The sequence below is a fragment of the Aythya fuligula genome, chromosome 2, assembly GCF_009819795.1.
Source record: "Aythya fuligula isolate bAytFul2 chromosome 2, bAytFul2.pri, whole genome shotgun sequence".
NCBI classification, from domain to species: Eukaryota; Metazoa; Chordata; class Aves; order Anseriformes; family Anatidae; genus Aythya; species Aythya fuligula.
The window spans coordinates 6813553-6840830 of NC_045560.1; the positions used below are offsets into that span (position 1 = coordinate 6813553).

The following is a 27278-nucleotide window of genomic DNA, read 5'->3' on the forward strand; positions in this document are numbered from 1 at the left end:
CGTTTATATTAACTAGTCTTTGCTTTTACCCAATTCCTTTGCCTGGCCAACAGTGAGTCAGCTGAAGGCATCAATCAAAAATGGCATTTAGAAGCACACACAGCATGCCCCGGGGGCTTGGCTGGCAGAGTACCTGAGCGAAGGAGCCCCTCTGTCAGCATGGCATCCAAAATCTTCCCTCAACCGCTCTGTCAAGCAAGCCCCAAGATTTCACATGCCAACTGGCAGAGGGAATTTACATCTTCCATACATATGAAATAACTGCAAAAACCTTAACAACAGCTTGACTCTGCAGCTCACTTATATTCGTGGGCAAGGGCTTTGCCTGTGGCATTACGAATAGGGAAGGTCCTGGTGGCTTCTGAAGCAGTAGGCAAATTTTGAGTAAAGAGTTTGGAGATCTGGCCCCCAAAGTGCAAAAAGGAACCCATTACGGCCTCAAACATACCGATAACCTAACAGTAGTGTTTCCACTGTCCTGCCATACTTTGCCTGACAGAACCCTTGTGTCTTTTCTGGAAATCAAGCAGAGAGCATGCTGTTTGTGTTAAACACGTTGACTCAAGCTTTTGGCTGTGCTGCTTTCAGATGCACGAGAGCATGTCGTCTTCAGATGCTCTAATGTGACAGCAGAATTGGCTTCTAAAATTAAAACATGGCTGATTTTTCCTGATGGCTGATGTTATCTTCTCCATGCTTGCTGCAATGCCATGGATTTTGTATGAACCTGTACAGAATCTATCCATTTCTTAAGGGCCAAATCCTAAAGCCTCTTATTAGAAAAACTGAGGCTAAACTGAGTTGGTCGAAGCAAGGACTTTACAATTTTATCCGCATTCCCCAACTTATTTAGCACTAAGGTATTAGAAACTTTTAAAACTACTTTAATGAAATGTCCCGTCTGGGACTGAGCTCTTAAATGGCTGAGGGCCTACCCTGAACATACAACCCCATGCATTAATAAATACAAGTTCATTAACCCTTTAAATATGGGACTTGGACCGCTGTGCTACAGTGAGTGATGTAGTACAACGAACAAAATGACTGCATAACCTAAGAATATCCCACGATTTACACTTTTACAAGACAAAGTGCACACAGCTTGAGCGTGAAGCCCAGTATGCCTTGTATATCCTATGTCTTGACGTTTAAAAGCTGGAAGATATATATAGGTTTAATAACATTTACTCAGCTCGCAGTATTACTAGTCCTGTCATCCCTGCCCTCTTGGATCCTATTTGCTTGGATTGATCCTTTGTTTGTTTTGACCATTTCAGCAGCCCAGTTTACAGCCTGGTCCACGATCCATGGCAGCAGGGTACGCTGACATCTTCAGATGGCTGTATTCTTCCTCAGAAAAGAGGCACGGAGATCGTAACTTAAATCATTAAGCTCCTAGACCCTACCCTGCCGATCTCAGCAGTTTCCAGGCCCTATTCCCCTGGTTGAGGAGCAGCCTTGAATCAGACTTGAATTATAATGCAAATGCTATTCTTGGGCCTGATCCAAGTGTATTAAACCAAAAAAGAAATACCCTTTGACCTCAGTGACCTTCCAGTCAGATCCACACAGCTTTATTCTCTCCTTATTTTCAGTAATGTTAATCCCAAGTATTAACCAGCTGAAATTAAACGCCCAGGCTGCTCAGAAGTATCTCCTTACAGTCTTACCGTGAATTGCTCTGTAAGCACTTCCCAAACAAGCAGAGTTGGCGGTATCAATAGTGTACACCGGTGCGTTGAACACATCAGACAGGACCTGAGGAGTATCAAAGCTTCAGTTATAGCATGCCCGTGAAAGACAATAGGTAATCCCCTAACACTGCACAGAAAAACAAATGACTACTGTACACTCCAACCAAGCATTTGGGTACCCATGCAAAGAGGCCCTGAACTTGTCACACAATGGGGTATTGGTAAATCTGACCTACAGATGTAACTACGGCCAGGAAATGAAGCCCCATTTCTCTCCAAATCTCTTTACTACAAGTTCAGAGGACTCTAAATTTGAGCATCACCTCCATCATAAGCCCACAATCTACCTAGGTACCTATCTAGGTAGATTTTGCACAATCTACCTGTGCAAAAGGCTTACATGAGGGCAAAGACATCCACTGAGGAACCCACAACTGGTTCCTCTTTCCCTCCATCAAGTTTACGACTGAGCCCAGAGGAAAGGAAGGAGAGAGGAGCCAGTTGTGTCTCCTCAGTTCTCAGCTTTGAAACAACAAAAGCTACAGCAATATGAAGGTCTACATTTGTCGCTTTTGCCTCCAGCACTCCCACCACATTACGGTTAGCAGGAAAAATGATACAGGAGCTGGTTACACAGGCTTTACACGCACTAGGAATCCTCCTGTACTTGTGGGATCCTTAGCTACGAAGACAAAGCAAGACTGCATGTTCTCAACTTTGCTTTGCAATACAAAGATAATTGTACAGACAAAGAATTGGCTATGATATCCGACAGACACTACAGTTACTCCACCACGCACCGTTCCACCCACTGCACTGAAATCTACACCAGGCATCTCATATTTAATGAATATATGCTCTATCCCCCACAGTGTAGGTATAAGGAAAAGAGATACAGAAGAGGAAAAATGAAGACAAATTTGAGTAAGGACAAAAGAGGTTCAAGAACTTTTTTTCTGAAAACACCGCCAATAAATTCATTCCAAATTAAACAGACATTCTGGTTTCATCACCCTGAGGTCTGCAGGTGTCCCTCGGGCTAGGCAACGCAAGAAGCAGGTAGGAATTGAGATTTAACTTGTGATGGTTATTACTTTTACCAAAGGCTACAGTGTATCACCCAATTTACATCAGTATGTAAGAGTCTGAAACGAGACCAGCATCCAAGAATCCAAACCATTCAGTTTCATCATCTGCAAACCCCAATCCAGGAATTAACAGCCCCACCAACCATGGGCTCCAGGGGTTCAGAAAAGATGAGGAAGGAATTCAATTCATATATGCTGTACAAGAAATAGAATATTACATTTCTAAAGGATTTTGCCTCTTTCTCTGAAAGGTTAGGTCAAATCTGCAAATCAAAACCTTAGAAAATCATCTATTTGGGGACTTTTAAACAAAAGTGACTTGTTGCTAATAGGATTCATTGAGAGCCTGAGCTTATACACTTAACACTCATATATATCTAACTTCAGTTGCAAACAATCATTGAGCAGTACGTGAGCTTCAGTGCTAGAGGACAAGTAGAAAATTAATCACAGTATCCATCAAAAAGTCCTCTGATAAAGGCCACAGAGTGCTGCTTCCACTGCCCATCCTGCTGGCCAGTAATACTGCGTGGTTTCAACACATCCCCCATCTGCTGCTTCATCTCTCCATCCCAAACAGGTGTTCCTTGTCTTATGCTTGAATTGTAAATTCCTGTGGACAACAGAGGTCTTTTGTTTTGCATAACTGCAGAGCCTGACACAATGCAGCTCTACTCCATCCTGAATGCTAACAAGTACTGTAATACTACAAATAATAACTATCTTGTGCCACATGATTATCAAATTAAAATGATTCAAAGTTCATATTTTTAGTATGTCATTTGAAACCACGATCTCTCTCATGAATAGGTTTAAAAGAAACTGTTAGAGGTTTTACTGTTAAAAATATTTCATTGTGTTTCATGTGGTCATTAATCAAGCACCAGGTATGTTATAAAAAGCTTCCCAGAACAGTGGAAAAAAGCTGCCCTACTATGGCTATATTTTTTAAGCACATTTTCCTAAGTTGCCTCCTTTACTACGTAAAATATAGGAGTTACTGAATGTTGATTAATTAAATGATACTCTTTTGTAGCCCTGGAACAAATTATCCAAAATTGAGCACGATAAGGGGGAAAGCTGTTATTCTTCATGCAACTGATATGGTTTCTGAGGTTTTGATTAAATTAAAAAGGAGGACCCAATTAACCAGTGATTGGATTAAGTGGATGACACTGTATTGATCATATTATTTTAAGACACCTCTAATGAGTTTTAAAAGCAGCTCCATTGTTGCACTTGAAGAGCAAGCACCACAGCACTCTCTCACCCCCACAATTTTCAGCTCTGTTTCAAAATCCCATGTTATAAAAACATCCTGCTCTCTGCCTTCATTCCACAGCAAGGAGAACCCCTTGCACCTAAATACTGCTTTAAAAACAAACTCAAACTAAACTAAATTCAAAACAAACCCTACTAATTCGATCTCTTCCTTGACATACTCTTAGTGGAACTACTTCAGCAAGGACCAATGTTTTAAGCAATTAAGCCATCAGCTAATTTCCCAATGTCAAGTTCCTGAGCAAAATAACCAAAGCAGATGAAGAGAAGTGACATCTACAGGCAAAACATGCCAAATCTGTTGTGTCCCAATCAGCTCTACACCCCATGGTTATACAAACATGCATTTTAGATGACTGAGGAGAAAGCGAGCTCTTCGCTCTTCAACCTCCATTTATTCCAACTTGGGTTTCGGAGAATGGAGGCAGTCACTTTGTACAACTGCAATTGTCAAAGAGCGTGGTGCACTGCTGACTTGCTGTAGCTGATGGAAAGGGATCGGCATCCACAGAAAGCAAACGCCCTGTGTTTGACTAACATCAGGGCCAGGACTCAGCCCAAGACTAAGACAGGTGCTTTGTGGTGCAGATGCCTACCTCCAGCCTCAGCATGTGAGGCTTTAGTCAAAAGGAAGCTTGTCAGTGCAGTCAGTGGAGTACAGAAAGCTCTTTGGCTCACCCGGAGGGAGACACCTACGTCTGATAAGTTAAAACACCGTTTTCTTTGCACTGTAACTGCCTGGCTCTCCCCTGACTATTACAGGATTTTCAGTGACAGACCGCATACAGACATTGCATCACAGATGACTGGATTCAGACAACGTGAATCCTAACCCAGAGGTCTAATTCTGCGACAGCAAAATCTAGGTGAGAGGCCTCTCACCATCAGCAAGAGGCTTTGCTAAATCTCAGTGCTCGCTTCTGCTAAGTAAAAAACTGCCCAGATCTGTTGTTAGTGGCTAAGTGTCCCCACCCTAAATGCAACGCCACTCCTCTAATGCTGATTTCACAAGGGAGGCCAACAGTTAAAGAAGCTGTAGAGATTAAACAAGCTTTCCATCACTTAGGAGGGTCCCTACAGGACAGAGCCAAAGTGCAGAAGCAGAGAGCACACCATACTCTGCTCCCAAGACATATTCTTGAGACAGAGAATCTTAACCAGGGCTGGATGTGCAGCAACAGCAGGAGATGAGGAAGGTGGGAAGATGGAAGAGAGACTACACAGAAGCACAGCCTCCCCCGCAATATGTGACACACTGCTAATACATAACAGCTGCTCAAAACAATAGGGACAGGGTGTTTTGGTGGTGGTGGTAGTTTTTTTCTGTCTGGTTGTTTTTTTTAAGTGTTCAGAACCAGCACAATCCCTCTGCAGTTTAATTCTAAGGTCCAACTCTGGCTTTAATGACAAAAACTACAAAAATATCAGGTATTTTAGCAAGCCTCTTCTTGATTTCTTTGCTGATTGATTTGACCTAAGTGGTGAGATCTGGAAATCACCAGTGTTTCAGATACATGTTCATGAAACTAGTCAAGTATATAAAAAAAAAATTAAACTTCATTACAAAATTAGCACTGGGCTAATGGTCTCTCCACATTAAACCTGACGAAAAATCCCAAAGATCTAAAGCAGATTCACAATCTCATACCCACACCTTCCTGTGCAGCTGCAGTGGTTTGGATTCTGTACACCAAAATAAAAATGCAGATAAAACTGTGCTTGAGTTCAATGGATTTAATTTCCTACTTACCTGTAATATCTTCTTATTGTGGGATGCACCACCAGTAGCCAAAATCCTTGTTCTGGGCACTGCAACGCAATACAACACATAGATCAGACTGAAATTGCATATTGTCGAGATTTGCACTAAAATCTCTGAACCAAGCAATGAGAACGAGGTGGTGGGAGTCAAACAGTCTGGGCTCTCTCTCTGTACCTCTAATCTACCTTCTGTAAAAAAGGAGATAAGACTAATTACCCACCTTTCCAAGCCACATTAGAACACTTCTTTGGACAAGGCAATATAAATTTTGTTGATCTATTATTATTATAGCGCTATCAAAGTCTGGGAGATTTGCAAAAGAGATAGCCAATACGAAAGGCTGAGTGTTATTACACTACAGCTCTGGTTTGAGGTCAGATTGGTTTGGCTCATAGCTGTATATATACAAGCTGACAGATAACCTTTAAAATCAGCAGTATTTTCCAAACTTGTCTCCTCGTGACGTTCACAATCAGAATTCACTGAAACCTGAGCAATCTCTATGTGCTTGACTGACAAGGAAGCGTGTCAAAAGGCAATTAGAGATAGTCTAAGTCAATTCCACAAAATAAAAAATGATCTGAATCTTCATCCAATTCAAACCCATAGATTTGGAGGTACTGAGAAAAAAAAAATTACCCTGCATTCTTCAGTCTTTAAGGAAACCCACCCTTCCTCATCACGTTCTCGAATTTCTGTCCAATGCCTCATTATTTATTTGTGTGCATGCTCCTCTGGAGCACAACATGCAACAAGCCAGACGTCTATCCACAATCACAATTCAGCAAGGTGTTATAAGCATCTGTAGTCCAAATATCTCACTGAAATTCTTTAAAGGCTTAACACTAAATAAATGCATAAATACTTCAATATTTTATATTTTAAAAAAGACATGTTTAATTATCCTAATCTATGACAATAACACCATCCTCCTGAAAGGGAAATTTTAGTGTGATATTATTATGTTATTTTAACCTCATTTTTAATAAAAGCTAGAGATAATTTATTTCATAGAAAGCAAACTTGGTCAACTTTTACTGAGGCTCAAAATGACTTCTTGTCATTTTATCTTTTCAGGTACCTTAATGACAAGGCCTCTGAAGACAGAACCAGCAACAAAGAAGATGGAGCTCACAAAGGTTCCTCATGCCATTTTTCGACCCACTACTAGATTCTCAGGTGGAGTCTAAGACCCAGCTAAAGCATGGAGGACCCTATTTTGCTGATAAATTTAATTTTATTTTCCTCTTTGGAGGATATTCAGAGATGCACAAATTGGGTTTTCAAAGCCATTAGGATCTCTGTCAATGTCAGTAAACAAATAAAACAAACAGCAGAGCAATTCCTCAGGGAAAACAAGTTTCAATTATACCAACACATAGTGACAGATCCCTGCCAAGATTATCACAACAACATAATAGCACAGAAACCAGTGAAAAATAACTGGTAAGCCTCTGTTCCTAGAGACCAAGCTGAACTCTGAATGATTTGCCTAGTAGTTGCAATTCTGTCTTGCTAAAACCTTATTGTGAATATAAATTCTTGCCAAAGTACCGTATCCAGCACGAAACCACATTTCAAAGACAGCCAGCAAGACAGAATTAGAAATAAATGTTTGCTACACTTCACAGTGACTAAACAAACCCAATGAATGAGGCGTGCTTACTGCCCCCTGCCTCTGGAAAGGGGCTTTGTGTACTTCTGGGGTATCCCCATTGGGAAAGGATGGTGCACAAGACACTGGTGGTAAAGCCAGGCAGTGACCACCTCTGCCTGGCTTTGTTTTTTTTGCAAACAAATCTTAGCTCAGCTGCTTCTGGTACTTCCACCTGCATGCCAGCTCTCTGCCTTAGGGCTGCCGCTACACGACTTTCCAAAAGTTTTGGGGTTCTGTCAGTAGATACTGCATCTTCTTTCACTGGCATAGTAACTGATAGGCCAGGTAGGGCTGCCTTGTGCCTTCAAGCTGACTTCAGTGTTCCTGTAACAGATAACGTATCTGCATTAGGAAGTGAGGACTGGACAAGAGACTTCTACTCCTTGCTAGATCAGAAGATTCGGGTTTTGCATCCATTAGCATTTTATGCCATAACTATCTCGGGATATTTCTGTGTAAATACATTTCCCTAAGAAAAATAGGGGTAAAATTACACTGCACAAGCTATTCTATAGAAATCACCCATGAACCTACATTTACCCTACTTCTAGTTGAGTTAAACACCTAACAATAGAGGAAACAACTTAAGCCTAGAAGTGCTTAACACCCTGATTATCTGCACACCTATCTTAATCCAGACTAATTCTTTTGTAGCTAAACACTACAAATTATTTCAGTAAATGTCTAACCTACTGGATAAAAGAAACTGATGTAGTTTATGCAGTGAAGTTTCTGATGTTGGTTGGACATCTCAGGTTCTGAATGGGGTCAGTTTATGGGTACAAAAACACAGATACACATAAAAATAAATAAATAAATCCTATGCTGAAGCTACATAAAGGGCAAAACCATTCATCCTCCTCCACTTTGAATAAGTAGGATGGTTTGCTTCACCAAAACATATCCCAGTAGGCAACAGCCTAGTGAACCATAGCCATCACAATCTGACAACTGAATCTGACCCAGTGTGCTGGTGGGACTGGTCCATCAGGGCACGTAGAAGACAGATCTCAGGTGAACCCAGTGCTCCACACTTCCAGCAGCAGCTCTGTATGTGTCCAGAGCAGAGACAACAGCTTCACTGGTTGAGTTTTATTACAAACAAGAAGGTCCCAAAAGAATCGATCTGAATTCACTGAATTTTAGGTTTATTCCTCATTTCAATCTCTCCCTTGAGACTGGGGAAAAGGCATTGATCACTGATTACAGGATTGCCTTCTTAACGCCAATACTGTGTGCTTTACCGAACGGTGGACATTCGCTCTGAGGTGTGTAATTGGATACATCTTATAAATAAATAAAGCCCATCATTTATGTATACGGGGGCATTAACAAAGACATCGTTCATCCATCACTAGTGGTGTTCTCAGCCAGCTGTGTTTGAATCTGTCGGGAGCTACCATCTATCCCCTACGGCGGTGCACAGAAAGAACTTAAATACAGTGCTACAAAAAAAAAAAATAACAACAACTGTAGCAAACATAATTCATGAATTCAATTCTTTGACAGTTGAATCAGTTTAAACACCTTTTAATTAAAAGCTCCCTGCATAGTACCTAACCAACCAGTTTATTTCCTTCCTACTTAAAATTTTATGATTTTTTGAGCGCCGATACAGATTTTTAACCCTGTCTAGAAAGTGTTCACAGGGCATGGTGTCATCTTGCATCATGCACATCTTCCTCAGATCTATTATCTGCTGCGGAATGGGGTGACTGATTTAACAAAATTCAGTTAAAATAATAATTCCCATGGCAGCAGAGAGAGCGAGGGGGAGAAGAGGCAAGTAAAGAAGTTCACTTGCACAGCAAGATGGAGCATAAGGCTCCAAACACGACTGCGATGTTAGCCCTCCGAACGTGTTACTGCTCACACAGCCACCCCCACTCCGCCTTTCACAGATCCAGCAAGAAGAATTGAATGATGTTAAAGTTCATCTCCTGGCTCTTGTTTTCAGTCAAAATATTGCTTTCATGGAAAGGCACAAAGGGGAACAAAAACCTGTCACTGAGAAGACAGAGAAATTACAGTGGTTTGTGTTACAGCAGTTCCAGTGCTCCCCAAAAGATTGAAGCTCTGTGCTGATGATGCCTTCCCAGAAAAGCAAGCAGCTTCATCGTGTTCAGACAAAAAGTTGGGGGGTGTGGAAGCAGCAGAACAAAAGTTTTAGAAAGTGCAAACTCAAAGAAAATTGCCCACATGGATTCAGCATGTGGAACAGGAACCAGTGGCACAGAGAGAGTCACTCCGGAGCAGCCCAGCATCCCCTCCAATGGTCTTGGCACATAACCATAGCTATTAAGAGAAATAATCAGATGAGCAAACTCACATCAATTGGGTTAGTGCCAATGATTAGCACCAAGGAGGCTGGAGGTAGAAATTCACCCTCCTGTTCCACCAGGAGCGGGGTCGGAGCACAGAGCTAACAGGTCCAGGTGCTGAAATCGATGGGAAGACTCCTGGCCTCGAGGCTTTGGGATCTGGCTGTATTTCAGCTGACAGCAACAACGTGCCTGTGTCAGTCCTGAATTTTGCTAGCTCATGCATGGCCAAGTCAGAAAGCAGAATCTGAGGGTGAAAACCCTTCAACTTTTTCCTCTACATTTCCCAGCCCAGCCCTGATTTGTACCCCAAACTCCAAGCGCTAGCTGACATTCAAAACTCCTAAAAGACATTTCCAAGGCTTCATCCAAACAACTTCATAATGTCTTTCTCATCACAAATGAATCCATAAATAAAACAGAACAATAGAACATGCATTCAAAAAGCAGCTGATTACGCACACGAACCCACGCCAGCTATAAGCATGATTGCGAATAACTGCAATTTACAATTTGTAAGCAACAAGAAAAGTGTCAGCCCCTCCTTTATTTCTCTGATTAACTCCAAACACTATAATTTTAAAAAATATATTTTCTTGCTTTTCATTCAAGAAAAACAAAACAAAAATACATCATTATTTTGCCCCATTTATAAAGCCAATGTTCCAAAATCTTCCTCCTTGCAAATTAACTCTTCAAAAACTCGTGCTAATCATTCTTATTCAAATAAGCACTGTGAAACTGAACTCCCGCTATGGTAAAAGGCTTTTCTTGTCTATACCTTTCTAAATATGAAATTATGCAAGCTACAGGTTACCAAGTGACCCTTACGTCCCTGTGACTTCTAGGATTGGGTCCAAATGCACTTGCTGCTCTACCTTATTGTGCTCTGTTACTTCTAGCATCTCCAAGCATTTCGTAATACAAAAGAAACAGACTGCCACAGCCTTCAGCACATTAGACAACATCTGATTTTTAACTTTTTTTTTTTTTTTTTTTAATTTAGAGATCCATACAACTGCCCCAGTGAAAAAACTACAAGCTTGAAGCCAAATAATAAAACAAATTCATCCATCTTTACAATACTAAAAAGAAGGGTAATTCGTAAAAGCTTTTCCTGGCTTATAAGCAAACTTTTCATATTTCGTTAACAGACTTCTAATTTCATTGCGGGTTTCAATTGCTCAGCTGCATGTTAGAAGTTTTCCAGGCACATAATTTATTTTTATTTTTTTTTAAATGCAGTGCCCAAGGAAGAAAAATAACTTTTAAGGACAGAATTGATCATCAGCCTGTATGGCTACAGCTCCTATCAAACCAGCTGTAATTCAACAGGAGAAAATAAAAGCCTTGATTTTCTCAGCAGCAGTGACAAATATGGCTAATATCCTCAACATTTACGCTACTTACATAGACAATGTCTCTACAATGATGTAGGGAAGAACAAGCATGATTCTTCTTGATCACACTGCTGCAAGGCAAGAATCATACCACTACAATGAGCTGATGTGCACATGCCTAAGTAAAACAGAGTAGAAATGTTACCCATAGTCAAGATTCATATGCTACTGGCAGTCTAGATGGCCTTGTGTTCTCATGCAACAATGCTGACTCCTAAGAGCAGAGATTGTTCTTCGTGAAGATGCCAAATTCAGCTTTCCTAAGACCTTGCTTCAATAAAGACAAAACTTCGTATTTCACAGCCTGAAACTTAAAGACACCAAATCACCTAACTCTGAAATTCTTCTTAATCTAACTCACTTCAGACAGGAAAAAGCCTTCCCCGTTTTAATGGATTTCAGGAAAAATCAACGTAGAAAAAAATGTGTACAAAAATTATCTTTTTAACCTCACCTTACTTCATTGCAAATTACCCCAAAAACACAAATAGTCCAAGACATACTATAGGGAACCAGAAAAAAATTACGATACAACCCTACTGACAATTCAACTTCATTGACTTCAGCTGAGTTACGCAGCAAAGAAAAGTTTGGTTCATGAACGCTAAAGACTTATTTGGGAACAAGCTGATCAATAGTCATAACAGTGCTATAGCATACATATTGACAAGTGCACTATGAGACCTCTGGAATATTTGCACTTCTTGTAGAAATACTTCAGAGCTGCAATTGCTTATCAATTCGCTGTGATTTTTATTTTTTTGAAGACATGGATCTCTATTTGACGGAATATTTTCTTGAAGCCTGGGCTAAATTCCAAGTGTAACATATAAAAACATACCCACAACTCAGCACTAGGGTTTACAGTAAGCAGCTAAAAAAAAAAAAAAAAAAAAAAAAAAAAAAAAAAAAAAAGGAGCCAATTCAGGCCAGAAGTTTTCATAGATACAACCTGAATAATTTGGGAAAACCTTCCTGCAGAAGCTTTTAAGGAAAGAGGCAGAAAGCAAACAAGAAGGAAACACTTAAAATCTATTTGGTCAAGACTGAAAATGTACTTGGGGAAAAGTCCTCTCCTGAAGACATTATTACTAGATGTAATTTAATAAATACTTGCTATCTCTTTGACTTGTATAAACTCTTGGTTCTGAATTAATTCCTTATAGAAAAAAATAAGTTACCATGAATTAGTGAGGTAAAATGCATTCACTTAGCAACAGAACTGGTTTACATCAAGTTGATTTATTTATTTTTTTGACACTCAACGTTTTCATCTTTTCTTTACCCAAAGTTTAAATATGGTAAGAACTGTGGAACTCAAAAATAGTGTGTTGGGAAAAAATACTAATCTGCACAAAAACTGTTCAGCAGTTGTCCAAACATCCATGAAGTAGCCAAGGCTGCCAAGGCTTCAATTAAAGGCTCAACAAAGTGTCACCTGCTTTGATTTACACCATGCCTCTGTTAATTATTCAGAGACTCTTGGCAACACCTCTGTGTTCCCTCTCCAGTTCAGAATTGTTGTCCTTCAGCAAATAAACATTACATCTGGAACCAATGGGACAAATTAATTGATTCTCAAAAAATGTTTTCAACCAGAACTTAGAGGAGACCAAAACTTAGAGGAAACCCAACCTGTGTATTTGAAATCTAGCCATTACATCCAGCTATTTAATAATCTACCGACAGAGAACTCCAAAAATGTTAAAGGTCAGAAAAGACCATCTGCTTTAATGAGGTCACAAAACTTCAACACCATGATCCTACCCAACCACCATCCAATGCAGCAACGCATTTACTCAAGGACAGTAATGCGAAGAAGATACAGAAACTCTCAGTTGAGAGACACAAAGGGACAGAGAATTTACTGTGACTACTGGCTATTTTCATGCTGAATGAGACTTTAAAGTTAAATATTTATATTTTCCCCATCATTTAGATTTTTATCTTTTAAACTTATAGCTAGTTGATCTTTGTGGGCTCAGCCTTCCAATTAAAACACTACTGTGGAGCTGGGCTTCCCCTTTATGTCTTGGCACTTACAGACCACAATTAAATTACACCTTGTCTTTCTTTTTTTGATAAGCTAAGTATATTAAGTTCTGCTACTCATTAAAAGGCATATTTCCAAGACCACAAACCGCTGATGCTTAGAGCCGCTGGTACCCTACCAGTACCTAGCAGAAACGTCTTCACCACCACAACCGCTAGGAAAAAAGAGCTGAGTCAATGACAGCATTAAAAACATCTACCCTAGAATTATCTGATGCTGCATGTTGCCAGTTTGCCTATCCAAATATTTAGCAGGAAAGTGCCAGTGTATAAAATAGGTTGCACAGAGAGGTGGTGGAGTCTCCATCCTTGGTGATCTTTAAAAGCTGCCTCGATGTGGTCTTGGGCGACCTGCTCTGGGTGGCCCAGCTTGAGGGGGGGTTGGACCAGGTGACCTCCAGAGGTGCCTTCCAACCACAGAATCACAGCACAGTTTGGGTTGGAATGGACCTTTACAGATCATCCAGTTTCAACCTTAACCATTCTGTGAAGAACTCCTGATTAATCAGAGAACCTTTGGCTTGAAATCTGCCAGGTTTCTTGGAGGCATGTGCCAGCTTTGAAGGTGTGCAGCTCTGGAAGATGTGCTGTGTAGAGTCCCACGGGAAGAGGGCAGGCATCCTCGGTCCCCATTGCAGGAAGCACCAGAGTTTGGGAGGGCTCTGCACCGATCCATGCAGCAATGACCCTAGGAACACTGAAGATGCAAAGCAAGAATTCCTACTGCTCTGTTCCCTGGACCGGAGGTGAGACGTTCACCTACAGTCAGGACCATGCAAGATGTTCCCAGAAATTGGTTTAATAAATAAATAAATAAATAAAGTCACCTCTGCCTTAAGCATTTTCTACTAACTAAAAACTATTATTTTCTTCAACGTGCTCTGTTGCTAGCATTGCAGCACAGCTGAGTATTTCTTCAAAATATTCCAACACAAGAAACTCACGCCTGAACCTGAGCAAAATACATACCCTCCCATGCCTATCCCAGCTCTGACGTGAGTAATCATCACGTGGATTTAGAGACCACGCAGCAATGTATAGTGCTGCTGAGTTATTTAGAAGCATAAACTCACCATTGCTTCATTTTTAAAATCTATTAGTCCTCACACACAGCAATATTCATCCTTGCAAATCTTTTAAGGGGACTAAAAAAAATTCCATTGGCAAATCAACATATGACACCATCCATGGAAGGTTAAAATGGGAAAAGCAAGGAAGGAGATAAATGAGCTGCCCAAGGTCGCACAAAATCAGTAGAACAACCAAGAATAGAACAAAGGCCCCTTCATTACTTAGATCACAAATGCATTCGATTCTGCATTAGTTAATCTGCACAGTCTGCGCATCAGTAGCAAGACATGTCCACAGGAGAAAATATAATAATAATCAGCTGCAAGTTCAGCATTACCTAAAGCCACAGAATATAATTAAAAGGCACAGGGTGCGACGACTTGACCTTGAATGCCACTTGAGGGAAGAGAGGAAAGAACATCCTACGGGGTATTTTGATTTTCAAGAAACCCAAAGCATGACAAACTTTGTGAAGAAACAGCTTGAGATCTAGGTTTGCAAACCAGACCTCTAGGAGATTGTAAATCTACTCTGCTTCTTTACAAGTTATCAAAAGACATTAACAAAGGCCTACAAATAACAGGAAAGAGTCAATGTCCAAGCATCATCTTATTTTTGCAAAGGAAAAACCAGATGAGAAACAGAAAAGAAAATACAAAACAAGGCAACTTTGGTGTTTGTATCTCTCTTCACGAGATATTAAAAAAAAAAAAAAAAAGTTTTACATGTTTGGTACTCACAAATGTTGCCTGTACCTCTCATTCTCCTAGTCCTGTAAGACTGCTTTGTGCTGGTGAAGAAATTTGCTTCTTGATTTTTCTCTTTAATACCTCCTGTTTCTCTCACTAGATGTAACCTACAGGTCATAAAGGACTTCAGAAGAATAAAACTAATTAATAAGAGGGGTTCACCTGCTTGCAAAACACCAGGCAAGTATTCTGAGGAAGACAGAAAATGTGCTTATCGGTTTCATACACCCAGAAGGGAAGCAAACAGAGTGAGTTGGCAACAGTTTCTCCTTTTTCTCCCTATAAACCATACAAAACTTACTATCCGAAAAAAAAAAATAATAATAATAACAAACACTAATCTTCCTTACATGACTATGGTGGGTCACTTCATTGCCCAGAACCTCCTCCTGTCTGTACCGACAGCACGCAGCACTGGGGACCGCTTGCATCGGCTAAGGCTCTGAACACTACTAAACTCCTCTGTTATTAATAAACCTCCTTCTTTCCGAGAGGATTACTTATAAATGAATTTTGTGACCTCTGGCGAACTGGAACTAAACAGAGAACAGAGGGGTTTTTTGCCTTTAACTAAAAAATAAAGGCTATAGGAAGACGAATAGAGAGGAGCAATTAATATTTCCTAATAATTGTCATAGCGAATGGGAGAAGCACTACGTTTCTAGGGGTTTCGGAGCAGAAAGGTTCCAGGTAGCTGTTCCTTCCCGGGCTGGGTTCATGTAAATCGGATGCAGTTGCCAAGCAACAATAGGTGCTAAGGAATGAAATACAGGCTGCAGAAACCTAATAGCCTGGAGAGAACAAGAACTACAAGCTGAGATTTATGGCAGATATAAAAGGAAAAGAATCATTCTCCCCCACACAAAGAACACAGATACTTTATTATCAGTGTCCTTAGCATGTTTTTTCTAAGGCATAATTAAGTAATAAAATCCCCACTCCACCCGAAATCAAACAGGTGATTTTTTTTTAACGCTTTGTTCATTAAGCTTTTTAGAAAAGGACCTTGAGAAATTAGCTACCAAGACAAAAGCTGAAATTGAACCCAAAAAGCTTTCTTTCGCACGAGAAAGATGTCAGCTACACAGACAGTGCTGCGACTGCCAGTCAGCGATCCACGTTACCTTCTTGTGTTTTTATACCCTGCTCATTAACATTGCATCTGATCATCAGAAATTCTCTTTAAGCTTATTAAGATTTTAAAATATTTTTAGCAAGTTAATTAGAATACATTAACAGAGCTCATCTGTGTTCACCCATCATGCATATTTTATTTTATTCAGGCAAATTGCTTTTAAATGAAATATTAGACCCAGGAAGGGTACACCGCTGGGCACTGTACCAAGGGGTTGCATCGTTCGATACTCCATTCCCAAACACCCCCAAAACTTCATGCTGCTGGAAATGGGGAGATCTGGTGGCAAATAGGGGGTTTTGTGGTGCCTGCTGTATCACATTCCCCTCTAGGTGGGGTGCGGGTACATCAACCTGATGGCTCTTCCTAGTAGATGAACCATCCTTAGCTGCCATCATGTTGCTGCACAGTTTCCAGGGGTCAATATAAATTAAAGGCATCAAGAGAGCACCTGAACGGGAACCAAAGGCACACACAACGAGTGCCTTCAACCCCTCACTCTGCAGTGGAGCTGCTCTTACAGATTCATGTATTTATTTTTGCTGTTGATGGTCTCTTAAGATGTTATCTTACCTTAAGGAAGGAGCCCAACCAGAAGCTTGGGCATGGTGTGGCACAGGTTTCCAGCAGGAAGAGGTACACATGGACTTGGCAGAACAGCAAGAAAAGCTCACAAAGAACAAGCCTGAAATATACTTTGCCTTAGCTGGAGTTATAAATTCTTCCCTTTAATGTGCACTAAATGTCACCAAATTCAATCACCTAAAATTAAATAACAGTTTATGAGGAAAAGGGAAACAGCAAAACCTACCTTGGGGTATTTTGGGCATGCCAATTCCAGATTTTTGCTCTAGTGAGATAAAATCCATCACCAGGCAGTGAAAAGTAACTATAATAATACTATAATAAGGCGTTCCTCAAGATCTGCTATTCATTCACTCAATCCAATCAAGTGTGACATGGTATATTTCAAATTGTTCCTCCAGACTCCATCTGGCCCAAATCCTTCCCATGTAAAGAAGGATGGAGAATGTCACTAATTTCATCAACACTTCTCAAGCTAAGCGCTTACTTTTAGAGGTCTGCTCATAGAAAAGGATGAATGAAGTTTGCCAGCCTCGTGCCTGATCCAGATTTTGCACTCTCACCGCATTTCAATTAACCCACCCCAGATTGCAGAGCTGACATATTTGCTTCAGACAGTAAAGAAAACATCCTTTAAAAAGCAACAGGTCTGAAGCTTTTGATGAGTGATCGCACAATTCATATCAAAACAGATATTTAAATCTCAGCCATCACACGTTTTGAGATCTGCATCATTAACACAGCCTGGTTTGAAGGATTTTGATAATGTTTACAATCCATAGAAGTTCTTTATCTCCAAGGCACTTAGTACTTTAAACCAATGACCACTATTTAGGTATGTGGTATTCCTGTAACCTTTCCTGACATGTTAACCTCTTCAATTCTAGTGGCTGCTTTTCCATGAACTGATTCCCTATTTGCAGTTTTCTCCTGCTGAGGACCCCCAAAACTAGATGCATTTAGGACTTGGCTGAACACATCAACTGTGCTGGCACAGGGAACCTGAATCACAGCTGGGCAATTCTACAGCAAGCTCTTCCAAATGCCAAAGACAACAACTGTATGGATGGGTGGAGTCCCTTTTCTCTGACAATAACCCTATCGATTTCAGTGAATCCAAAACTACCCCATCATAACCTTCTCCTTTCGTTTCTGCGTTCATTAATCAACTCCAGCACCCAACCACACGCTCCAGCCTACCCTTTCTCCTCCAGCTTGACTGGGCAGAAGTTTTGCTGTATGAAGGAATTCTCTGCTTCAGAAAGAGATTTCACCTCCCTGCAGCTGCCATGGCCAACAACCTGCGTCTTCACATTAAAGGACACAAACTGTGTTGGTTTATTTTGTAACATTTAAGCAGAAATATGTCCTCTCCTAGGGAAAGCACCTACCTGGAAATCGATGCACATTTCTAACTACACCCTAATTGCAAAAGAGTAAAACGAGAATGAGCAAGGAAAGCAAGCTGACATTTTAATGTCATTTGGAGTGACCAAAGACACTGAAATATGTTGACAATTAAAAGCACTCGCTAAAATAATAAAATTTTTTTTAAAAAAAAAAAGCATAACCAGCAGACAACAGTACAATAAAATGCAATTTAACAAAGCACATGTTGCCACTGACCTACCCTGGTGAGCATATGCTGTTCCTAGAATCCGTGGCTCAGCTACCCAGGCCAGCATGGTGTAAGCAAAACCCTACAATAACCCCATTAGAGCTGCATCTGTAGTGCAGCTACACTCCAGTTCTGCAGGCTCAGGATTTAAATGCGAAGCTGGAATCCTCCGGTGCTTGCAGAAACCTTGCTGTCAACCCAATGATCCCCACAGCAGCCCAGAGCACATTACCCACCCCAACCCCCAGCTGGCTGCCTCTCCTCCAGAGAAGTCCTGGCTACCTTTATTGCAGGGCTGCAAAATTCCTCCTGTCCATTCTCCCCTCCTCCACAGCCCATACTCAGCAGAGAGGTTTCATGATCAATTCTTTCTGTTTTCTTCTGCAGAAGCCAAATTCTTTTGCCTCCAAAAACCCACACCCGTCTAAAACATGCAGTGTCTCTGCAACAGCCGCTGACCCTATAAATTATTCCCCAATCTGGGTCCGTCCTCTGTGTACCTGAGATGGGTTCACCACATAGACCTGAACACAGCATATTGCAAATCCCATCTGCATTACATCCAACCCTGACACACGAACAGCAGTCACCAAAAACACACGACGCCTTTTCCCAATTCCTCACCATTAACACATCAAGCAGCAATAAAGGGTGCAATGACTTTCCAAGGGCATCTACCTGTTTAATTATTCAAAAGCAAATTGACTCAGGCACCACGGTATGAAACACTAAAATATGCAAACGAAGGAAATTATGGGGGAAAGCAACAAAAGAGGGAAAACGATCGTGGCGAGAGGAACACATGGGGGCCCATTCTGATCTCCTCGCATGCTTGAGTGTCTCTATATGTTTCTACAGAAGAAGAAAAGGCTGTGAAGTAACAGGGTAATTATTATTTACTCCTTTCAGCACACTGACTAGGCTCTTGAAACCAGCTAACCATGCCAACAGCACCCTAAATAGAGTGTTATTTTCACCTATAGGCACGAAGCAATTTCTGAAAAAGGGAAGTTTGCACCTTTCTAGGCAATCAAATCTTATTGCTGGGAAAACACTTGTTTCAACAGAGGCTCTGTGTATCAGATGCAGGATCTGATCCATCGCTGATTCCTGTTTATTCTATATTAAGGTCCTGAAATACCTCATTAAATAATAAGAACAGGTTAACTGAGAGATACTTTAACACAACTTCTTGTTATTTTTCCATAAAACACAAATATCCCATTAAAACAAAGAGCATTTGGTTTTAGCTTGGACCAAAACCAATCTTTCCAATCAAGACCTCCAGTGAATTGAATGTCTCTTGTAAGCAGGTGCCACTGTGCTATATTTTCATCCAAACTGCTGAGAATAAGCTAGAAGAAAATGACAAAGTAAATTGAACAAGAAAGTATCTGATCTTGATGAATAATTCAATGATGCAATGCAACAAATACGGATTTTTTTTTTCTGGTAAATGCAGTTTACAACTGTCCTTTGCTTAGAAAAATGACCTTCTGCTTGTAATTATGCTTTTGTCTTTAGGCACTGAATCACGGTCTCAGTAATACTTGCGATTCCAGTTCGCAGCTCTTACTGATCTCAAAGCACTCCACTCCTGCTATGTACCTAATCTTTCCTTAACAAAATAATACACCGTATGAAGATCTTCAGCTGTAGTATTAGGGCCCCTGCTCGCTGACTGTTCTTTAACTGTTTTGGTCGCTTTTCTTGGGTCTGAAAAGACATGAAAGTATCTTTTAATAGAGCTTGTAGAGTGAAAACCTGCACATAGACTTGAGCCACGGTAACTGCAGCGTGATGGACGGGTCAAGGCAGGAGCGATGCCATCTGCCAGGGATGCGGCTGCTGAGCCGACACCTAACTTCTTACAGCAGCAGCCAGAACTGAAAGGTGAGGATTTTGTGATCCATATTCAGCATTAGCTATAGTCTACTAAAAGTACATTAAGTCTACTTTTGTCTATTAAAAGGTTTTAGACTAAACCCACAGCAGGAAAGCAGGATCCAGGGCTGTGGGACCATATTTCTGCCTTACACCATCACTGCCTCCTTCCATTACACTGGGCAACCTTTCTTCAGCCTTAAAGGTAGAACTCATATGCTTATAAACAGGCAGTGCTAACACTAAACTAGTGGAAACAGGATTAAAAAAGCATCCACAAGGAGAAGGGGAATAAGCTCTTCTCTGTGGAGAGAACAGAGACTGGCAATATTAAATCGTGGCGTGCCAAAGTTCAGTTTGTTGTGAGAAAAGCTTTTTAAGAGTCAAGGTAGCAAGACGTGGGCATAGGTTAAGCACCACTCGCATTCCCCAGGGAACTGACCTGACTCCTTGGGTAACAGCGTGAACAGACACCCATCTCTCTTCCCTTACAGAAAAGTCACCGTGCAGACAGGACTGCCAGAGCCACAGGTCCAGAATAACCACGGCCACGTTGTCTAATAAGAGAATTCACTGGGGAAGCACCTGAGCTGGTCACCAGTCTGTTCCCAGAACTATGTCCTTTATTCTTGACAATTAGACAATTATTCTTGACAATTATAAATAAGGATTTACCTGTCAGCCTTGTTGTATCCACAGCAAAGACAGCAGCAGAAGAACCCCACTCACTGGGGAGGTGGGCACAGATGGATGACCTAATAGCAACAGATCCTGATAAATCTTCCTTAGAGCTGGGGTACAACACAGTGTCTTCGGGTCCTTGTGTAAGTCACACCTGGCATATCAGCATTAGAAGTGGAAACTATGTGGTCACGACTTAAAAAGACTCTTTTTGTCTTTTTTTTCATTTATTTTTCACCAATTCTGCTGCATGGCTCTTTCTTGATGCATAGCCTTAACATAACCAAAAGATATAGGGAAGAATACAGATAGAAACAAAACAAACAAACAAAATTAACCTTACCAATCTCTGCAATATGAGACACGTAGTGAGTAAGACTGGCTTAAACACAAGTAAGGACATAGGAACTCAGGTGCATATTTTCTGTCCCCTGCAATATATCAGCATCTCTTGCTCATGAATACTCAGATTGCATTTGGCCAGTTGGCAGCACTTCTTAACACCTAACAATCTCATAAAAATATATTTTTTCTCTGCGCTAGACAGATCTGCCCACCTTCAACCTCTGCTACCCATAAAACACACAATTTATTCAAGTACCTTTACTCAGAGTATAATTAACCTTTTCAACGTACAAAAGCTTCTGTGCCTCTTAAATGAACAAAGAGCTATTAATGAACAAAAATACTTTCCTGATCAAATGTTTAATACTAGTTCTGGGAATACAGAGTATAATATTACTACACATACAGTGTATATTATATAGTATATAGTTCACACATTTTCTTCCAGAAGGTTTCTGTTTTCTGAGCATCATCATATTAGCCTGATTTTTAAACACCATGAGGAGACTTTAGACAGGTTACTGGATCCAGTCACAATAAGAAACTGCACAACACAGTCATGAAAAAGAAGTCTTATCTGCCTTAATTTTAAGCCAAATAATAAGAATAAGATGAATTTGATTTTACTAATTTCGAGGTTAGACTGTGAGGAGCCTTAACATCACACACGGACGTAAGTTTTCAAGGCACAGGCCGTGAGCTCTTGGCAGCCCATAATGTGAGAGAAACAGGCCTGTTGTCTAGGAGACTTGAATCTCCCACATAAGAGAGCCAAGCCCATACTGAAAAATGTATGGAACTCCCAAATTTTACATCTGCAAATCAGTGACCAAGAGGAAAGAAAGTACGTGAGTTGTTATCTTTTTTCCCTGGTGCTAATTTTTTACTGGGATGAGAGGTCAGGATTGGACTGAAGGCTTGAATGTGCCCCACATCTTCTGGTGGGCATGTTGTGCACTTTCCATGGAGGCAAATGCTAGCTTTAGTTCAGTAATTTTAGCTGTGTTTTAAACGAAAAGATGCCCTGAATCCTGCAGTAATGCAACTGTTGATCACACTCTGTTCAATAACAGAAGTCCTGTCAGATATTTAGCCTTAGTTACCAAAAACTACCTTCAGGGAGTACAAACATTTCCCCTCTGGCATCCTGTCAGTCACAGCGAATCTGTAAATAAACTGTCAAACTCCATTCCAATCATTCCTGAATCTGCAAGGGAAAAAGTAGTAAAATTGGTGCAGCTGGTTGGAGTCCCTGTAGAACAGGGCTGATTTCACAGCTTTAATATGGTTCACTACTTCACAGCAAGTCCGATCTGATATACAGCATGCAGAAATGAGTGACACCTTTGCTAATCATTTTCTTAAACTTATCACATGCGGAGGTAATAATGGATGCAATGACTTTTCAAGGGCACGGCCAGGTTAATTTTTCAAAAGCAAACGGATTCAAGTTCTGCAAAATTAAAAATCCACTAAGACACACTGTAAAGCTATCTAAATTATGGAAAATCACAAGAATAAAGGAAAAAAAAAAAAAAAAGCTCTGGTCATGGGAGTCTTAGACTCTTCTTGTACCAGCATATAGAAAGTAGGAATACAGCAACTGCATACAAGCCAAGGATTTAACTAGAGATGCTGACTATAGCAAAGACTAGTTAAATAAAATGGGAAAACCCATGCATTATTACCTAGAACATATTGGCACCCTTGTTTTATAATTCATAACTTATGAAGTAGTTCTGAGAGAGCTGGTCAAGATTTTTTCTGTGAGATATTTTTTGTTGGACCATGACAGCTAATCAAAGAATTTTTCAGGGCCATGACAGAAAATTAATAACTGAAGAAAGATCAGAAAAAGAATAAACATTATCACCCCACTGCCCATGCACTCACCTAGGATGTAAATCACCTGATTTAGAGCAGGAACAGAACCTGAACAGGGGTCTGCTTTACCCCACAAATTTTCCTTCACCATCAAGTTATACAAAGTCACATTGTCTCTCTGGACCAGTGAATATTTCATAAGAAGTAGAATAGCCCCAAGCAGAAGACAGGCTGACTCGAAGCCCAATAGCAAATGCACTGGCTTGATTTATGTCAAATCCAGGTTCAAGACGAAGTCCTGTTATCAGTCAGAAAAGGGATTTCAGTTGCCATCTCCATGTCCAACTCTTTCACGTTTCTTCACAAAAGCCCCCCGAAGTGTACTTTTAATTATGTGACAGTTTGAAAACAGATTTTGAAAGCATAACCCCTTATGAAACAAAAAGGTACATATCTGATTGCACATACTTCCTCAGCCTCCTGCTCTTGGGACATGTAAAACTTTTCATGGCAATAGCTGAACACAACAGAGGAAAAGATTAGGGTTAGTTGTTAAGGTCAGTATGACTGCAACGAGTATGACGATGAAAAAATACAGCGGCCCCTTAATTAGGGTCACTGTATGCTCAGACTTCTCTCTTCATCCTGTCTTTTTCAAGCTTAAAAGTTGGCTGGCTGGGAAGAGAGGAATACAAAATGCATCATGATGTGCCCTATGTGCCCTGGCCTCCTGTGCGCTACATGTGTCAGATCTGACATATCAGAGACATCGTGCTCGCCAGGCAGACTACGTGGCCTAGAACCTACTAGCTCCTTTCATAACCTTGCAGAATAAACAATAGAAATACTACACCACATCCATATCTTACATAAGTTTTAAGCAAAAGCAACAATTCCTGCCCTCCAGAACTGTGCACCAAACTGGTTTATTCTCCTTTACATGTATCTAAGTATCTCATCCAAGGTACAAGTTCAAGTTCAATTTGAACTTGAAAACATCAGTGACTCTGGACTAGACCTCTGTTGGTGTACAGGGTCCTTAGGAAGTTTTTCCACCAGAGGATTAACCACAAAGAAAAAAAAAGGAAACCTCTGGCCCAAATTTTATTTCCCATATAACAACAGAGCTAGTTTATAATCCCAGTCTGATAATGATCAATTCATCCTCAGAACGCCCTTAACAGCCAGGAATTATCATCGTTTGTATTTTAGGGATAGAAAAACTATTCACCTACGTGAAGCAGGGCTTTGTGCCATGTCTCGTGAGTGAGAAAGCAGCACCCATATCACACCACCTTTTTGCTGCAAACCACGGTCAATGCTTTGCTTTAAAATCAATGAGACATCAAAATCCAGCCTGTACACTTCTTTCCATCCAAAAAAAGCAATATCGTTTCAATTTCCAATAAGAAAGAAAATGGCTTATTGGATTGTCCTTCCAGTATCAGAAAATAAATAAATAAATTTACTTTGCATGACGAAGTTTCGGTCCTAAAAGCCTGCAGTGAAACACAATCCTCTGGCAGACAGCACAGCAAAGCACAACAGCTCATGACATGACATGAACCCTAAGATAACAGCTGACAAAAAAGGGGACTTTAGGTAAAAAGAATGAAATGATCCCAGTGGGAGTTGCTCCGGGGCACCTGTGCTAACTCCCCTGCCAAAAGCATTTTCAACTCTCCAATGGCCACAAACGATAAGAAAAACCGATGATGAAAGAAAGCCCACAAGGCTACACCTGCAAAGTGAAGTATTTTCTCAAAAATACTTCAGATACAGAGGCGGAAGCAATTAAAAACAAAAGAAAAAAAACGTGTGCTGCTGTCTTTGTTTTCACCCAAGCTGAACTTCCCCTGCGATTGAATCGCTGGCTGGGATCCTGAGCCGCGGGCAGGAAAAGCTTGTCTGGGAAATTGGAGCGGGTCTCGGGCCTGCCTCTTTGGAAATATGCCCATGGGGACACGCTCACCCAGACTCACAGACCAAGGTCTGAGCCACACTACGGCAAACTGGACCTGGTGATGAAGGAGCAAAGCTCTTGATGCCCTCCTCACCTCAGTTTTTACTGCTAGGGTGTGTGTTCAGGTCCCTGAGACTGGAAGAGGGAAAACCTCTTCTCAGGGGAAAAGACCACACTGGGGAATGCTTAAATAAACTAAATAGACATATAAAAGGCCATGGGACCTCGTGGGATGCACCCGTCGGTGCTTAGGCAGCCTGGTGGTATCACTGTGAGGCCAGCCTTGATCATCTCTGGAGGTCACAGCAACTGGGGGAGGCTCCTGAGGGAATGGAAGGAAGCAAATGTCGCCATCTTCAACAGGGGGAGGAGGATAAAGGGAACTACAGGCCACTCAGGCTCACCTCTATCTTTGTAATGTGATGGAAGTAAATCCTCCTGGATACCATTTCCAAACATGATTAAAAAAGGTTATTGGCATTAGCAAGCATAGCCTTCTGAGGTGAGGTGACTGGTTTGGTGGGTGAGGGGAAAGGGGATGCAGAACACTGGATGTTGTTTACCTCAGCTTCAGAAAGGCTTTTGGCACCATCTCCCACAACATCCTCACTGACAAACTGATCAAGTACAGACTAGATAAGTGGTCAGTGAGGTGGATGGAAACTGGCTGAGCTGCTCGACTCAAAGGTGGTCATCAGAAGAACAAAGCCCAGCTGGAGGAGACTCGATGGTGGTGTACCCTGGGGTGGATACTGGAGCTGATGCTGTTCAACACTAACAGCCCTAGATGATGGGACAGAGTACACCCTCAGCAAGTTTGCAGACCGTCCAAAAATGGGAAAGGTTGATAAACAAGAGGGTTTTGCTGCCATCAAAAGGACCTCAAAAGACTGAGAAGGGCCAACAGGAGCAGCTTGGAAGAAAAAGGCCTGTGGTATCAGCATGTAAAAGAGTGGTATCAGCACGTCAAGGGAGCACTGCTCAGCACAGATGAGACCTCTGGAGTGCTGGGTCCTGTTCTGGGCATGAGTAATAAAAGAGAAACATGGACATACTGGAGCAAGTCCAGTGTAGGGCCATGAAGGTGATTCCAGAATTGGAACATGAAACCTTTGAGGAAAGGCTGAGAGGGCTGGGAGTCTTCAGCCTGGAGAAGGCTCCTGGGGGATCTTGTCAATAACATGAACAGTTTAAAAAACCCTAAAGACGACTTTTAAAAAAATCAGCCTGAAGTGTGAGATACTCATTTACAAATATTTGTTTTTCATCACTAAATGCTCCAGTTTGTAGAGATGAAATACTAAACAGCACATCAAAACATACTTTGAAATACAGAAACTAAACAGGGAGAAGGGAGTAGGAGCAAAACAGAAATCTGGTCACATGCCTGTAATTAAAAGTGCATCTTCAGTAGTTAGGGAAGAGCAAACTTGAGATGATAAAATAACTCCAGAAAGCACTATTATGAAGGCTTATTTTTGACTGGTAAGTAAAGAAATTTTTGAAGACATGACAATTACTTTGTAGAGCAGAAGCTTGTGAAGGTAGCCAACTCTGCTTTGTGGGAGCCTATTTGACCCCAACTAAGCCACCTGATTTCAACAGGAATTGGATATGATCAAGGCAACACAGTGCAACTTCACCTTGTGATAATCTAGCCCTGAAGATTTTAAGAAGAAACAAATGTGTCTGCTATAAAGGCTGTAGGTGTTCCATCCTTTTCATTTTTTTTTCTATAGCATTTCTTTATAAAATAACTGTACATTCTAGCATGCCTCGTAGTTTATTTTTCTAGTGAGGAAAAGAAGAATATATAGACAAGACGTGACTAAATTAATTTTGAAAAACTCCCGATTTTAAAGTGCCTGGTATTTAACATTGTGATAATTGCAGGGAGGAGAGTTGTCCCTAAGTATGTAAGGAGGAGAGAAAAGGAAGCACTCGGATACTGCAGAGAAATAGGCAGACGGACAGATTTACTTGACACGCTCTCTCGAAGCCCTGCAGGCTTCATCAGCGGTGCTTGTAAGGCCTTTGAAGTGTAGCTGTTGCACAGCTTGTAAGTCCCGTCCTCTGGAGCTGCCGAGGTTGTGGTGTTATAAGCTACTTAAGCTCCTTACTCCAGATCTAAGCAAACGGCTTGATGCACTTACAAGCTTCACTCCCTC

The 27278-nt window shown here is 41.0% G+C and overlaps 1 protein-coding gene across 4 annotated transcripts in view; it reads right to left on the bottom strand.

The window, feature by feature from the left end:
• Positions 1-27278, bottom strand: part of XYLB (xylulokinase) — an 82228-nt gene that overhangs the window by 9375 nt on the left and 45575 nt on the right. For all 4 annotated transcript variants that reach the window (XM_032183379.1, XM_032183377.1, XM_032183380.1 and 1 more), the window contains 2 exons: positions 5814-5872; positions 1671-1758 (listed from right to left, as the gene is read on the bottom strand). In XM_032183379.1, coding sequence (XP_032039270.1) covers positions 1671-1758; positions 5814-5872 — 147 coding nt within the window. The remainder of the gene's footprint in view (positions 1-1670; positions 1759-5813; positions 5873-27278) is intronic.